The sequence below is a fragment of the Anser anser genome (assembly GCF_964211835.1).
Source record: "Anser anser genome assembly, chromosome: 1".
NCBI classification, from domain to species: domain Eukaryota; kingdom Metazoa; phylum Chordata; class Aves; order Anseriformes; family Anatidae; genus Anser; species Anser anser.
The window spans coordinates 189,539,246-189,555,421 of record NC_139720.1 but is presented as its reverse complement, the minus strand read 5'-3'; the positions used below and the strand labels follow the sequence as shown (position 1 = coordinate 189,555,421).

The 16,176-nt window shown below is 53.0% G+C and overlaps 1 protein-coding gene across 1 annotated transcript; it reads left to right on the top strand.

Moving 5' to 3' along the window:
- The first annotated feature begins 5,685 nt into the window (after positions 1 to 5,685).
- Positions 5,686 to 14,155, top strand: ALOX5AP (arachidonate 5-lipoxygenase activating protein). The gene is made up of 5 exons (XM_083849391.1): positions 5,686 to 5,844; positions 10,969 to 11,068; positions 12,191 to 12,261; positions 12,893 to 12,974; positions 13,726 to 14,155. The coding sequence occupies exons 1-5, from the start codon at positions 5,775 to 5,777 to the stop codon at positions 13,886 to 13,888; spliced, it is 486 nt and encodes a 161-aa protein (XP_083705517.1). The 5' UTR covers positions 5,686 to 5,774; the 3' UTR covers positions 13,889 to 14,155.
- Positions 14,156 to 16,176: the final 2,021 nt, after the last annotated feature.

The window sequence follows — 16,176 nt, the reverse complement described above, 5'->3', positions numbered from 1 at the left end:
CATGATCAGCTTTTTATTTGCCATAAAGAAAATAAAAAGTATTCGTTTTCTGTTGATTATAACTACTAGGTGGGCATATAGCAAATACAATTAACACTGTTTTGGAGATTTATCAGTGTTAAGGGTAAATTTCTAAAAGTCTGATGGCTTTGTGCACTTGAAGGGATTGTCATTTACATGTTTCTTCACCTCTTGCATCACCTACTTGTTATTTTGTGTCTTCCGATTTGGGAAAGGCACAATCACGGCACTTACCTATTTAAAGGTTCTGAGTTCAAAGTCAGCTCTACAGCAGAGGTAAGACCGAATCGGATCTTACTGCATCACGATATATTCAAACACTTTCATTTCAGAGTATAGGAAGAAGAAAGGGCCTTCAATAGTATTTAAAACCAAACCAAAACAGCCTAAGTGCCCAGGAGCTGCCTGGCTGGATTTTTAGCCTCGCTGCCACCAACCCAAGCAGTATACTTGCTTGAGCACTGTTGTGATGCTGATCGCTAATCTGATGGTGATGTTTTTCATGGCTGGCTATTGCCATTTATTCTTCCAGCATTGCTTTTTGACTTAAATAGTTATTGCCTTCCTGGTGATGTCTCAACGGAGATCAACCGTGTCTTCTGTGTGTTCCTTTTGCAACACTAATAAATAGCTGCTGCTCCTTTCATGAGCAGCTCCACGCCCAGAGCGAAGCATGTTACTTCCTGAGCAGCTTACTCCATGCACAGCTCCCTGAGTGTCTGCTCTGCTTTAAAGCCCACCCGGATCCCGTCTCGGAGCGGAAGAGCTTACGGTCTAAGTATAGATGTAAGACAGCAGAGAAAGGCAGAGCGAGGTTAACAGGATTATAAGGCTGGTGAAGTTGGCGGCGTGCTGAGCTCGGCATCGCTGGGCACAAGCGCGGCGCGGTTGTTGGAGGGAGCACAACACGAGGCCCGGGGGCACCTGAAGGTGGTGGGGAGGGGTGCAAAGAAGCAGGCCTTCGGTTCTGAAGGCCAGGGAGAAAAACTCTGTGCCTCCGTTTGGCGGATCTGATGGACGCAAGTTGCAGTCCGAGGCCATGAAGGCTTTGTTTAAGCTGGAAGACTAACCTGGTGGGGCCTGGAGGTCTGGAGGCCTCCAGCTTCCATCTTCTGGAGACAGGCTGAAGAAAGCCTTAGGAGGAAATTTTCCCTGGACATGGGTTTATATTCCTCTTTATGTAAATGGCTATCTAAGGGCTTTCTGGAATGCCCAGTATGGGATTTGGGCTGATTGTAATCCTGTCCCAGTTTAGAAATGGGGCAAGGAGGTTAACATTAAAATAGCCTGTGAGCTGTACGGGTTGGCAAGGCCTCCTGCCACAGAAGTACCTGGCGAGGAGGGACATCCTTGTCCCTCTTTAGAGCCACAAGCCCAGGGTCCCGGGGCCTGGCACCATGACAGAAACCTTCGGCCCTGGTGGCCGCTGTGGCTCTCCATCCACAGGCTGGGCTCTCAGCCCCTTTGGCTTACAGGAGGGTGAGAGTTTTCTGGAGGAAATTTGCGTTTGAGCGTTCAAGAAGTGTTTCACGCTGTATCTCTGCCTTTGGGGTTGGCTGCTTTGTTTTTCTACATCCGTATTTTGGATATGAGAAAAGTTGGGCGTTGGGATTTTCTAAGCAGCGATGCCTTTCCCCCTCCTCATTCCACGTTTTCTGATGAGGCCAGGCCCATTTCTCCTCCTTTAGGCTATCCCTCGAGGCAGGGAGGGGAAATACGATTTTTCCGGAGGAACCACATCTGAAATAGTGAAGCACCCCGACCTGTCCTCACTCGGCGGCAGTTCTGTGGAAGGATCCGGGAAAAACAACGCTGAGAGAGGGAGAAAAACATAGTGTTTCCGCCCGGTTTCGAACCGGGGACCTTTCGCGTGTTAGGCGAACGTGATAACCACTACACTACGGAAACCGCCGTTGGAAACAGGTCTCCCGGAGGCCGCGTTGGCGGCAGCCGTGAGAGGCGTTGTGGCGACCCCGACTTCCTTCAGCCCCGGGGCAGGCCCCTGCTGCTTAAGGGGGCGCCCCGGGGCCTTGCGGCGGCTCCCCCCGGCATAAAGGCGGGGCTGGGCCGCCGGGAGCGGCCGCAGGGAGGTAAAAGATCGCCGTGACCCAAAACGGAGCGCCCCGTCCCTGGGTGGGCTCGAACCACCAACCTTTCGGTTAACAGCCGAACGCGCTAACCGATTGCGCCACAGAGACGCGCTGGGTGCCAGCCCCGCCGCGGCGCTTCTGAACCCAGCGGCACAGCGGGAGGTGGTGGGGAGTCCTGCTGCTGCTGCTGCTGCTGCTGCTGCTGCTGCTGCTGCTGCTGCTGCTGCTGCTGCTGCTGCTGCTGCTGCTGCTCGTGTTTTGGGAGGTTGCTGTGGTTTTTTTTGTCTGTTCGGTTCTTAATCTAAAGGATATAAGAATATTCGTCCCCCCTTCCCTTCCCCTTCCCCTTCCCCTTCCCCTTCCCCTTCCCCTTCCCCTTCCCCTTCCCCTTCCCCTTCCCTTTCCATCCCCCAGTATTTAAGGACCCTGCTGAAGCCACAGAGGGCTTCAATTATTTACAATTATAATAATATATATTATAATAATAATTAATAATTAATTACACACTATATAATAATATATAACAGTATATAATAATATATAATAGTTATAATTAATACTTATAATTAATAATTATAATTCAATAATTATCCGCGAGAGCTAATGGGAAGTTGAGGTGCTTCCAGAAATGTGTCAGGGCACAAACAGCATCTGGAAGGGGAGCAGCGGGGCAGACCCAGGAAACTGCCGCCCAGGGGGCCTCGTGTGGTCTCTAAAAAAGCCAGAGTGAGCCACCAAACAGCCTGTGTCCTCTGGCATCTGCACATACGAGCTCCCCAGGTTTTATTCTACCGGGACACACGCTTTCACCAGAGCCCTTGCAGCCAAGAGCTGAACAGGGAGCAAGGGAGGAGAGACGAGACGACCCCCCCACGAGATTTATAGATCTGTGTTCACAGTCCTTTCCTGTTCCGTATGAGAGTATTTCCATGAAAGGATTATTTTGGCTGGCTGCTCAAGATTTTCAGAGAAAGAGATTAGCGTGCTGGAAGCCGTACAGTGCAACTGGAAAAACTTGCTAGCTTTGCACGTTTTCAAGGGCTTCATAGCTCTCCGCGTCAAGTTTATCTTCCTCTGGCAGGAAGACGAGGATTTCAAACGGCGATACGGCAAGCAGAAGGGCTGGGATCCAGCAGCAGCAGGGGAAACACAGCATTGCCCTGCCTGCACAGCACAGACTGGGGCTTGCAGCAGATGCAGGCACCTTTTCCCCCTCCAAGGCCATTTCTCTAAATTGTACAAAGATCACCAGAGCCCCCTTCTATCCTGCAGCCACTGCAATGCCAGCAGGTATGAAAGATAACCCTGCCTGGGGTGTCTTCTCCCTCTGACCTCGGCAGTGTTGCTCTGCCATGGTGATGGGACAGGTCCTTTTCTTCAGCATCCCTTATACCCTCTGCTTCTCCTTAACATTTCTTGGCAATGTCCAGCCTGATGTTACACCTAAAAAAAAAAAAGAAAAAAGACACCAGACCTGTAATTCTTATGTTAAGGCAGTCACACGTAATGCATTCGCACTACCAAAGCCTTTTCCTCCTGCACACGCAGAAATTAGCTTAAGAGGCTCTGGACTCGATGTGATGGCGCTTCATTTTGGTGACAGAGGCGGCACGGAGGAGGAGTGGGGACACGGAGCCACAGGGGGCTCTCAGCACCAAATGGAACTAGGAGGGGATGCAGGCGCTGCCTGATGGATGGCTTCGGTGCGAGCCCCGGCAGGAGGAAGCAGCAGGCGCCGGCGCTGGCGCCGAGCGGTACCAGCGGACAGACGGAGCCGGATGGGACCCAGGGGAAGCACAAAGCAGGGAGGAAAAGCAGCGATATCAAGGGGGAGACAAGCTGGTGGGGATGAGGAGTAAGCGAAGGCATCGGTGGCACCCCAGCCCTCACCACCTGGCTAGCACACGTAGCATAAGTTTGGGTGGGATAGCTTGAAAACCCACTGGCTCCCACTATATATATTTATTTTTTGCATTAGGGCAACTCCAAACTTAACATGAAGAGCCATCCTTAAATACCAGCTATGATCCCGTGCTTGGTAGACGACAAAATTTTGATGCTCAAGTAAGAAAAGACAGTTTTTGTGGGGAGAATAAGAACTTCAGGCCAAATAAAAGCGTTCTCAAAGCGCAACTGTGCTTCTCTTTTTGTTCTTCCTTTTTTCTTCCTCCAGCAAATTTACCAAGAATTGAAAATCTGGGGGGAAAAAAAAAAAACACAGCCCAAATCTATATCTAATTACTGCTTATGGCCTCGCCACTCGTACGGTAGTGTGCGGATGGTGGTGAAGGTCTCCCAGAAGTGCAGCCTCCTCCTGGTAAGCTAACAGCAGGTCACAGCTCACAGGCGGTGTTAGCCACCCCCTCGCTGGCGGCGTGTTTCTGTATGTTTGCTTGTACCCAAGTTACCCGATAGCTCTCCTTATCTATGAATTTAGGTGATAACAATTTGCATGATAGAGAGGCTGGGTAAAAACACAGCTGTAGGTAAATTTGTCCCCACGGAACAAGGCGGATCTTGCAACATGCACCCGCTGGAATCCTGCGGCTGGGTGAGTCGCAGGGAGATGTGAGCAGTTCTCTGAGGGCAGCTCTCAGGCCTCCAGGGTAGCACGTGGTGGAGTATAAGTTAATGTTTTCAACAAGGCTTTTCCCCATGCAAATATGGGCAAAAGGGAGCAGAATGGTTCTGGCCAGCTAGTGGTGTGCACTTTGGATGAGGATGCTTTCCAGCCATCTGACAGAATCACAGGATGGTTTGGGTTGGAAGGGACCTTAAAGCCCACCCAGTTCCACCCCCCTGCCATGGGCAGGGACACCTCCCACCACACCAGGTTGCCCAAAGCCCCATCCAGCCTGGCCTTGAGCACCTCCAGGGATGGGGCATCCACAGCTTCTCTGGGCAGCCTGTGCCACTGCCTCACCTCACTGAAGATGCTGTGAACTTCACAGAAGCCTTTCTGCAGTTTCCACTCCCACAGCCTGTGCTTCCCTGCCACATGGAATCCCATCTTCCATGCGATCAGAGCTGGGGCAGAAAACATGCTGCAACAACTTTATTCAGCCATAATGGGCTCAGCCTAGTGAAACTGGGGTGCACCTGCAAAGGCTGAGCCAGTAAAGCTGAATGCTGGCAGCTGTCACCATCTTCCAGAGGGAAGGATGCAGGATCCATCCCTGGTGATGACATATATTTTGCGCCCACTCATGATGCTCACAGCATTTGTGTTCTCCTTGCTCAACCTACCTGTTCCAACACGCTGCATGCACGGGGAGCTTCTGCCTGTGACCTGAGGGTCTCATCACTGGTGGGGCTGTGACCAGGGGGGTTCTGTGTCTGGGAGCAGCAGGGTTACCGAGGCTGGCCAACGTCCTTTCTCCTCCTAGCTGGGCAGTGGTCAGGCACTCGCTGACTTGTTTCTCTGCGCTTCATCTGTAAAAGAGTGAGAGATGAGGATGAAAAAGGGTGTGATGACGGAGCCTGTGGGCTGTGGCTGTGCTGCGCTGGCAGGCATCCGAGTGCGGGGTGCTACTGCTCTCCTGTGAGGCCATAGGAAGTGTTTCACGATTCAAGATAAGAGAGATCATCACTTCCTCCTTCTGTGCTCGCAGGGCTGAGCTGCCACCACGGCTGCAGCGTCCACCCTGACAGCCTGCTCGCAAAATGGACCAGGAGACCCTGGGAAGCGTGGTCCTGCTCGCCATTGTCACTCTGATCAGCGTCATCCAGAACGGTGAGACAGAAATCAGCATTTGTGGAAGGGCTGAGAAAAATCCAGTGTGATGTACGCTGAGCTGATCGCTGGGCAAATAACCTCTAGCTCTAAGTGCGTGCGGGCGCAGGCATCGCTTTGGCTTTAGGGATGGTCTTTTTCCCTTTTCAGGGATCGTCTTGTGTATCATCATTTCAACAGCTTGCCAGTCCTGCTCTGTGTGTTGGTCATATGTATGTCAGCTAACGAAAGGGATGCCATGCTGGGGCTGCCGGTGACAATGTGAACTTATATTTGATGACTGGGACCTCTTTCTCTGGATAAAGCCCCAGCGCTGCTCTTTGGCTGGAGCCTGATGGGCTGCAGGGCTCAGAGGTTTGCACAGAGCTGGGTGAAGGCAGCAAAACTGGACCAACCCCTCTGAGAAACCTGCTTGGATGATTTTGGGGGCACCCAGCTGTCCTAGTGCTGCAGCTCAGCTAATTTCAACTACCCGCAGTCCCTCCCTAGAACACTGTGCATTTCCTAGAATGGGGAAGTTTCCTTTTTTAGATCTTATTCAGACCCCTACATTCAGTGCTATTCTTCAGGGCTTTTTAAATCAAACTGCAAGCTTCTCTCCTGTGCAAATGTGTTTTTAGCCTGATCATCATTCTTTACAAATACTTAATCATTTTAGCAGAAAATGGTGCTGAGCAGCCAGATAAGGGAGTGGGTTTTGCCCTGGGTACACTGAGATTGTCCTAGTTCAATGCGATCCAGAAGCATGGTGGGGATCTGATGCAAATGCTTGAAATCTTCTGCTGAGGCTTCTTGGTATGAATAGGAGATTATCACTGAGGGCAAACTTCATGATCGGACCTAGGAAATGGGCTGTGCTGCAGGGAGGGGAAGTGGTGGGAGCTCAGCACGAGCCTGGCTGCCACAGGGCGGAAAAAGAGTGAGGATTGGTAAAGTTTTGACATAGGCACTAAATGCTGCATCATTCGACCCAATCTTCTTTTCTGGTAAATGCCCAGTATGCAATGTCAAGGGTGGCAGAATAGGGCGTCAGAGCACACGCCACGAATAGAAAGATGTTCCAGATGTACGTCTGACCAGATGCCTGACCTTAAATGCTGGTTTGCCCTCTCCCTCTCTGTGGTGGCTTAACCTTATCTGGCTGCCAGACACCCACCCAGCCGCTCTCACTCCCCTCCTCAAAGGGAAAGGGGGAGAAAATGCAATGAAACAGCTCATGGGGTGGGGTAAGGGTTGGGAGATTGCTCACCAGTTCCCGTCATGGGCAAAACAGACTCAACCTAAGGGAGACTAATGTAATTTATTGGCTATTGATAATGGACTAGAGCAGTGAGAACCAAAAGCAAAGTAAAGAAACCTTCACCCCCCCACATGCCCTCTCTTACCTCTTCCCCCTGAGCAGTGCACGAGAATGGGGGAATGGGGGTTGTGGTCAATCTACAGCACTTTGTCTCCGCCGCTCCTTCACGGTCCCTCCCTGCCCCTGCTCCCCGTGGGGTCCCTCCCACGGGATGCCGTCCTTCCCGAACTGAGCCTGCGGGAGCTGCCCACAGGCCGCAGCTCTTCCAGAACTGCTCCCACACGGCTCCGTACCACGGGGTCCATCCCCCAGGAGCAAACTGCTCCAGCACGGGTCCCCCACGGGCGGCAGCTCCCCCCAGACCCCCTGCTCCTGCGTGGGCTCCTCTCCACGGGCTGCAGCTCCGGCCCGGGGCCTGCTCCTGCGGGGGCTCTCCATGGGCCGCAGCCTCCTCCAGGCCACATCCACCTGCTCCACCGGGGGCTCCTCCACGGGCTGCAGCGTGGAGATCTGCTCCGTGTGGGACCCGTGGGCTGCAGGGGGACAGCCTGCTCCACCAGGGGCCTCTCCACAGGGGAACTTGTGCTGTGTGCCTGGAGCACCTCCTGCCCTCCTGCTGCACTGACCTGGGGGCTGCAGGGCTGCTTCTCATTCCTCACTCTCCCAGCTGCTGTTGTACAGCGGTTTTTATCCCTTTCTTCAACCTGCTCTCACAGAGGCCCAGCCAGCGTCATTCATGGATCCCTTTAGGAGCCAGCTGGAGCTGGCTCTGATCTGACACAGCTCCTGGGCTCTTCCTCACTCCCCCCGCTACCGAACCCTTGCCACATAAACCAAATACACTCTGAAACTCAGGCCCTTGCCTTGCAGACTGACACGCACTTTGGTTTCCTGGAAATCCGTCTGTGAGACTACTGACCTGACTGCTGTGGGCTGGCTGCATTGCAGAGGGCTCCACGTGCCACTCAAGGGTGGCACGCAGCCCCGAGCTATGGTTTCGGAGCTTGCATTCACTTCATTTCCTCCTCCCAAGCTTTCTGACTAGAAAGACCTGACTGATGTGGATGCTGTATATTATGTATACAGTAATTAGGGCAGTAGAAATGCTTGTCAAGGGATTGCAGTTGTGCTAAACTCTTGCTGTGGTTCCAGTTCAGCACAGCAGAAAGAAAAGCCGTTCTGGTGAATGCTGCTGTTCCAAATCCAGATGCAGGCTGTGGTGCTGCTCCCCACCCGTTTGCCATCACCTTGCTCATGTCAGGAATCTCCGCATCCTGCAGAATGACTCGAGTGGCCGGACGTCTCTGAGTCACCCGTGTAGCTTTGGTTTTGTTCTTGCGTCACTGCGATGTTGCAATCGAGCAGCTCTTAGGGCAAAGCAGTGCTCATTGCCCAGCAGATCAGGGCAGAGGAAGCGATGTGAAGTGGAAGGAAGGGGCAGCCTTGTACGCTCGCCAGTTTCTGCTCGGCTGGAGTAGCATCGCACTGGCTCTGTTTGTGTGGACTTGCGAAACAACCAGGCCTCCTCCCCTCACACGGCCACACCAGGAGCTGGTTCATGGGAATGAGGCACTGAAAACAAACCTGAAATCAAAAGTGTGTTATTGCCGGCTGGATCATCTCCCCAGCTCCCTCGCGGTGTGTGCCCGAGTGCTGGACTGCGGTGGTTCAGGCTCAGAGCAGCCGATGCAGCCCTGGAGCCTCGGGGCATCATGCAGACGAGCCAAATTAAACCCTTCGGCCTCCTCTCTCCTCACACCTTCCTGCTGTCCTCACTGGTCTTGGGTTGTGAGAAAGCACCTTCTCACCTCGACGGTCAGAGAAGAGCAGGAAATACAACTACGGTGCTGCAAGCTGCTTCACACCGCAGAGTCTCCCATTTCCCCAGCCTAACAGGAGCATGATGCTGCTGTTCGGTGTTTTCGTTTTGGTGCTGCCAGCCCAAAGCCGTGGCAAGGGCTACCTCTGAGTAGGACCTGCCAGTGCTGCCCTGCTCCTCTGCAGAGCTTCAGGAGATGTGTAAGGACAGAGAGGTGAAATCTCCAGACACCAGGTTCCCCCCAGATTCACTGCCCTCACCTTGGGGAGCCCACGAGGCAGCTGTAGTGGTTTGGAGGTGCGTTTTTGTGAGACAAGAGGAGGTCACCTCATGTGAGCTGGTTGTCTGAGCTCTTTCTGGGTTCAGTGGAGAAAGGTCAGCACTTTGGTGGGGTGGTTCCTCTCATGCTGTTACCTCTCTGAGGGATGGATTGGCCTACAGGCACTCTGTAGGTGCCTTTCCTCTGTTTCCCTCTGTAACCCACTGATTAGAGAAGCAAAACACCCATCCCCCCAGTACTTCTCAGTGTCTCACCCACGATGTGGGTGTTACGATAAACCCACCTCTGTCCTTTGCCTGAATGCCCGGTCCTTTGACCAAGGACCTGTACACCACCTCAGAGGTGTTGAGAGCTTCCAGGACAGATGCCTGCATTTCCACAGCCAGGGCCTTGCCCAGGAGACCCAGCACCCCCAGGCCTGTCCAGCCCTGATGCTGGAGGCTGAGAGTGGTTTCCCATCACAGGAGCTCTGCACTGGACAAAAAAAAAAATATGCTGTTTGTCTTTGACCATGTCCTCTTAGACCCCATAAGAAGGTTAATAACCCAAAGGTTGGGTCAGCGGGCGGAGGGGGACACCAGGAGCTCTTGGTGGCTGTGCTCCTTGATGGGGTCAGCTCTGGGCTCTCCAGGGCCAGGTCCTCCAAGACACCATGCTGGTGGCTCTTAGTGGATGCTGGCTTAAAGCCCTGTGGGTTTTTCTGAAGAAAGGCTGTGCGTAGAGGGAATTACTCTATACTGGAAAGCAAAAATCTTCAGTTTTTACTGAAGGCAATATCAGTACAAAAGACACGCCTCCAGCATCCGTGAGGGGGAAAAAGAAGTAGCTCTTTAGGTTCCAGGGAAGAAGTCCTACAGCTTATCAAATCATCCTTCTATTGTTACGATATTTATTTATTCATTTTTTGTGATGCGTTCTCTTCTATATACATCTTCGGCTAATATTCTAAACCACAGGGTGCCTTGGGTGCGCTGAGATTGGGTGCGTGATAACACAACGCTTGCAGCTTGTAGCTTGTAGCCTGCCACAGCGCTGCCTGGTATATTTAGACGCATGATGGATGGTCTCTGTTTTAGTGTCGTTAGATAAAGCATGTTTGTCAAGCACACGATACGTTATCTCTTGAGGTACCGCATTTTTGCAGCGGCTAACATCCTGACACCACACTGTTGCTTAAAAGTGGGAAACACGACATGGATACACAGAGATCTGTCATCCAGACAAGGTTTTCAATGAGCCTTTCAGGGAAATGAATGCGTCCTGTAGGATGGCCTTGTTTTGGCAAATGGGTGCCGCTAAAAGAGAAAGGAATCTCCTTTCTCCCTGCTCCGTTAGAGAGTGAGGATGGAGTTTGGCGGCTCTGACTAGGAAGTTTTTTCCCCCTGGGGGCACAAATGCCTGAGTCGCACCTCTGCAAGTGTGGGGATTAAACAGGGCTCAGGGCTGCTGGTCACATGTGAGAGCATGGGGATGCCTGAGGTGACACCACATGAAACACTTGCACAGAGGGTGGGGTTTCACCATGGTGAAGCGAGCGTGCCGGCCACATCCTGCACCGCCACACACCTGTGCACTCTCCTGATGTCCGGGCACACATGGGGATGCTCACGACAGCAGAACTGAGCCCACAGGGACCAGCTTCAGAACTATCTCCAAATTATATCTCAGATCAAACAGCTTGTGTGCTTTGTGGTGTTTTTTTTTTTTTTTCTTTTTTCTTAACAGCCTTTTTTGCCAGCAAAGTGGAGCATGAGAGTAAACACTGCAACGGCAAAGGGATCCAGCGGCCGGGGTCCTCTGCCTTTGACCGCGTCTACACTGCCAAGTGAGTAACAAGCTCATCTCCCTCTTCCTTAGGGCTTAGTCCAAACCCTTTTGGGGTCCACAGGTGGGTTCCCAATGCCCTCAGCTTCAGGCTTTGCTCTGCAATCCCATCGCTGGGTGCACTGCGGCAGCGTTCAGACCCGCGGCTTTCAGTTGTGTTTGCTGGTGAACCCAGGACTTGCAGCCCTGGCGTGTAGGATGCCCTGTCATTTGGGAACCAGTTCCCCCAGGAAACACCTAAAGCTGGACGTGTGCCACAAGCGCAGCCGGTGTCCCAAAAAGCTCAAAAGGGAAGAGATGCTGGCTCGAGGAGCAGGGGGGTGGCAGAGCTCCTAACAAAGCCCCGCTCCTCTCCGCTCTCCACTTCCCAGCGCATCTTGTCTTTGACACCTCTTCAGAGGGAGCAGGGGGGGGAAATTAATTCCAAACCAGAGGAGAAAAGAACATAAAGTATTTTTTATTACCCGTGAAGTGGTGGCATTGCGCTTGAAAAGGCACGGGACATCAAAATGCTGCCCTTCACAGGTGTGTGACCTCTGCAAGAGGAGAATGCCTCCCTCTGGAAGAGCGTTCCCAACTGACGGAGGGAGTTGGAAGTAACTCCTGTGCACATGCAAGGAGACACATTAACTTTGTCAGACGCTCCTTTCTGCTGCGCAGTTTTCCTCTTGCTGTTTTCACTCGGCTCTCAATGCCCTTAACTTGAGTAATACGACTTAAGCACAAGGATTTCCCGAGCTGACAAAGCACACATTGTCTGTTACACATGCTAGAGGAGGCAAACACATTTCCCAGCTGCCAGGCACGTTCGCGGGGCGGTTTGTTTCCCCGAGCAGGCAGAACAAAGGTGTCCATTCTCTGCGCGAGGAGGTGGCAGGTAAGCAAATCCATGGGCGAGGCGGCGATGGTGCTGGGGCACGGGCACGCGAGGAGCCGCTTCCCAGCTTCTGCTCACACGCCTGCTCTGCCCCCAGCTGCCTGCAGCATCCCCATGCCTGCATGTGGCCATCGTGGAGCTCGCACAGCCCAAACCCACCCCACCGTCACTCGTGGGTGAAACAAAATTATTTTCTTTCCATTTTCCTTCTGTTCTGATTTTTCTTGCTCACAAATTCCTTCCTAGCCAAAACTGTGGGCACGCGTACCCTACGTTCCTTGCCGTGCTTTGGTGCGCCGGGCTTCTCTGCAGCCAAGGTAACACTTATTTTTATTCCCCCTTCAACCTGGAGTGACTTTCAGCAAGGGATGGAGAGCACTTTGGTGCTTTGGACTATTCCCATGGGGTCATTACCCTCTGCTCAGGGTGGAGGGTTTGGTGCTGCCTGCTGGGCATGCCATGCTATTCACCCTCAGAGCTGGAAATGGGCTCATTTGATTAAATTGCCAGAGCCGCCCTGGAGGGGGCTGTGACTTTAGGCCCTGCTGGGGAGAAGGTGCCTGGGGCCAGGGAAGGTGGGTGCGTGAAGGTGGCATTGCCACCTACCTGGGGCCAATGCCACGCACTGAGCTTTTACCTGCTCTCCTAGATGATATCCCCTCCAATGCAATGGGAGTTTTCCTAAAGTTAGGGCCAGGAGCATGCTTAGTTAATTTCCTAGGGTCAGTGGCTGTTCTTTCTGGAAGAGAGGAGCTTCATGGCCAGGGGAGGAGGTGTGGGGAAAGCCGTTACGTTCCTTTCTGGGTTTCTGATGGGACCAGGTGCATCTTTTGCGTGGCTGAGGGCAGAATTACACCCAGAAAGTCCTCAGGAAAGGGATAGTGTGGACAGTACATGCAGAGGGACCCAAGCTGGTGTTTGTAATGTGTTCTTCTGTGCTTTATGCAGCTCCTGCTGCTTTTGCTGGCCTGATGTACTTGTTCGTGAGGCAGAAGTACTTCGTGGGCTACCTGGGGGAGAGAACACAGAGGTAAGACTTTGCAGAGCCCTTCACAAAACCCAGGGTGCTTCAGCAGCTTCTACTCAGAATCACAGAACCACAGGCTGGCTGAGGCTGGCAGGGCCCCCCGGAGGCCCCTGGTGCCACCCCTGCCCAAGCAGGGGCACCCAGAGCAGGCTGCCCAGGACCACGTCCAGGCGGCTTCTGGAGATCCCCAAGGAGGAGACCCCACAGCCTCTCTGGGCAGCCTGTGCCAGGGCTCCGTCACCCGCCCAGCACAGAAGTGCTGCCTGGTGCTCAGAGGGAGCCTCCTGGGTGCCCGGCTGTGCCCATGGCCTCCTGTCCTGGCACTGAGAACCACTGAGTACATCCTGTCTCTGTCCCCTCTGCACTCTCCCTTCAGGGATTTAGGGACATGGATGGGATGCTCCAGCCCCTCACTACCTGTGCAAATGCATGTGTGTTTGTGCCAGCATTTGCACAATGTCTTCTCATCTTAATAAAGCTAATTATGCACATGAGGAATAAAACTGTCCCACAGCCATTGATGGCTGTGAAGATGGACCAGATCCTTCTGAATGGCCTCTTAGGTGTTTCCACTGACATCTAAGAGCTTGCAGGTGGATGTGGCAAAAGCACAAGCCAGAGCAGGAATTGCCCAGCTCTGTCACAACCCCTGGGTGCACCAGCTGGTCTCAGCCACAGAGGCTGGAGGCCGAGGCCTCCTTGAGGTAGGTGACCCATGATAACGAGTTGCTTCCCTCCCTTCCTGTCTCCCCAGCACTCCCGGCTACCTGTTTGGGAAGCGCATCATTTTGTTCCTGTTCCTCATGTCCATGGCTGGGATACTCAACTACTATCTCATCTACTTCTTTGGAAGTGACTTCGAAATGCACATCAAGACGATAACCAGCGCCATCTCACCACTGCTGCTCATTCCCTAGCTCCCTGCAGAACTGAGGGGGTCAGCCTGCTTCACGTATTGATACCCAGAAGCAGCTATAATTCAGATGTTTAAGAAATGAACCTATAACCCTTTCAGATTGCTGTAAATCTAATGCTCAGTGGGCTTTGTAGTTTGATTTAACCTTGCTTTTTCCTTCAGGAAAAAGATTTATTGTGAGCGCTCAGCATGCCCAAGGAACGGTAACAACTTCCAGTTAATTCTTCAGAGTTTTTTTTTTTTCCATAAACTGAAGCTTGAAAGCTGATTGCATGACTGTAAGGGGTATTTTATGCTTCCATCGTAACTGTGTTGTCCTTAGCTCCTGTCATGAAAAGTAGGAGCCTCTCAGCCTCACCTCTGAAGGATTGTGCAGCCACGACCATCTCCCACATGCATGCAGGTTTTCGCCATCGTCCTGCACCCAGCTGCCCCCACAAAAATGCACAGGGCACCCTTTCCTTCGCATTTGTTGGTGACTGAGTACAGGAGGACAGCAAGCTGGCCCCTGCCTGGTCTTCCTTGGTCAATATACATGTGTGCAATGCTCCCAGCACTGACCTCATCCACGCCTCGGCCCGGGCCTTCCCCCAGAGCTGTGGACAGGGGTCTTGGGTCAATGAGCACCAGGTATATTGAGGGGGTTGGGTTTGTTTTGCTTTGCTTAATAAAGCAGCCTAAAAGGATGAAACCCATTCACTGCCGTCTCTTCGCTTTGTGGACCATCCCGGTACCCAGAGGCCCGGCAGGACGCGGGCAAGCGGCGCAGCCCCGGGCTCTTGCAGGAGCTGCTGGTGGCCGTGAGCAGCCCTGAGGGACGTGTCTTTCTCACCTCCCTCCCTATTAGCAAGCTCAATTTGCCGCCTCCGTCACTAATGATGTGCCCCTGCACGCCCATGCCAAGCAGCAGCCTGATGAGAGAAGCAGACCGAGGCGGGCAAGGAGCCCGGCGCAACCTTTGTAGGCACTGCTGCCATAACAGCGCTTAAGCTCTTAAGCCCGTCTGATTACCACACGCAGGACGGGTAAAGCTGCATTTTATGACTCCTTTGGGAGGGACGGAGTCGTGGCTACGTGAGAAGAGGGTTTGCAGAGCTGCGTGCCAAAGAGAGCAGCCTGCCTGCGTGCTGCGGCTTTGCGCCACGCTTCCCTCTCCGTACCTCCTCAGCAGCCACCCATCCTCGGTGGTGGCCCACCACCCCTCCATGGGGCCAGCCCGAGCAGAGGGTACCAGGCACCAAGGGACGGCAGCACCCCCGGAGAGAAGGGGCAGCTCCTCGTTGCCTGGAGCCAGCGCTGCGGCAACGCTCACGCTGCCGGTACCGTCACTCGGTTCAGAGGAGGAGATGCTCTCGGGGGCTCCACCGGCACCACGGGCCTTGCTCTCCGGCCTGCCTGCTCTCCCTGAGGTCTGAGTCCTGCTTATGGAGGCCACCGCTTGTTGGAGGTGGCTCTCCCAACCCTATGTGTCTGCCCTGTGGGTCCCAGCAGCCGGGTGAGGCTCCCCTGGTGTCCTTTTTGTCCTCTGCAGCCCACTTGAGCTCCTTCTGACAACTCCCGCTAGCATGAGAAGAGAAGCCCTTCCAGCCTCCTGATTCTGTCAGCTATAAAGGGCAAAGGATGAACCAAATGTCTCTTTGGGGTCAGAAAAGCAATCCCAGTACTCTTGGGGTTCTCTGTCAACTCAATGGCTATCTTCTACACACCTGTATGTAGGTGAAATCATTTCGGGTCTAAGTCATTTTCAGAGGGAACTAAGTCAGGCCCATCTTCTGCCGTAATCACTTATTTTGCAAGAATGTCACCTACTTACTTCCTCAAAGCCTTTCTGATAACAAAAGAAATGAAAATGTAGGCAAAATCTATTTTCCATCTCTCTATAAATGGAAACGATGAGAGTCCCAGACACACAAACAGGTGGTGCACGAACGGAGCGCTATGCAAATTCTCCATGAATGTCACACTCTGTTTTCTATGCTGCAGGCAAGGCTTGTGGTTGCATTTGCCTTTTTGCTCTTTCTATGAGGAAAGGCCGCTCCAGTTTATTTGGGCTTTCCCTGCCGTGCTGCACAACTCCAGTTTTTGCTTTCTGCAGGCAAAACCACCCCGTTCTCGGTGGTGCAGCCGCCAGCACTTTGCACACCAGCACACCAGAAAGCTGCAAGCATACATCCACGCGCAAAAATAAATATATGACCACAAAAGACATGCGGGTGCATACGGGGGTCATAGAGACGTGGACCTACAAGGACCTGCTGTGTGGGACATGGGGGCATGGCTGGTGACAGA

What these genes read in the sequence shown, in the direction of transcription:
- ALOX5AP (XM_083849391.1), top strand. Translation starts at nt 5,775, where the DNA reads ATGGACCAGGAGACCCTGGGAAGCGTGGTCCTGCTCGCCATTGTCACT. An exon ending in GATCAGCGTCATCCAGAACG is followed by an intron (nt 5,845 to 10,968) that starts GTGAGACAGAAA and finishes TTTTCTTAACAG; the next exon opens with CCTTTTTTGCCAGCAAAGTG. An exon ending in CGGGCTTCTCTGCAGCCAAG is followed by an intron (nt 12,262 to 12,892) that starts GTAACACTTATT and finishes TGCTTTATGCAG; the next exon opens with CTCCTGCTGCTTTTGCTGGC.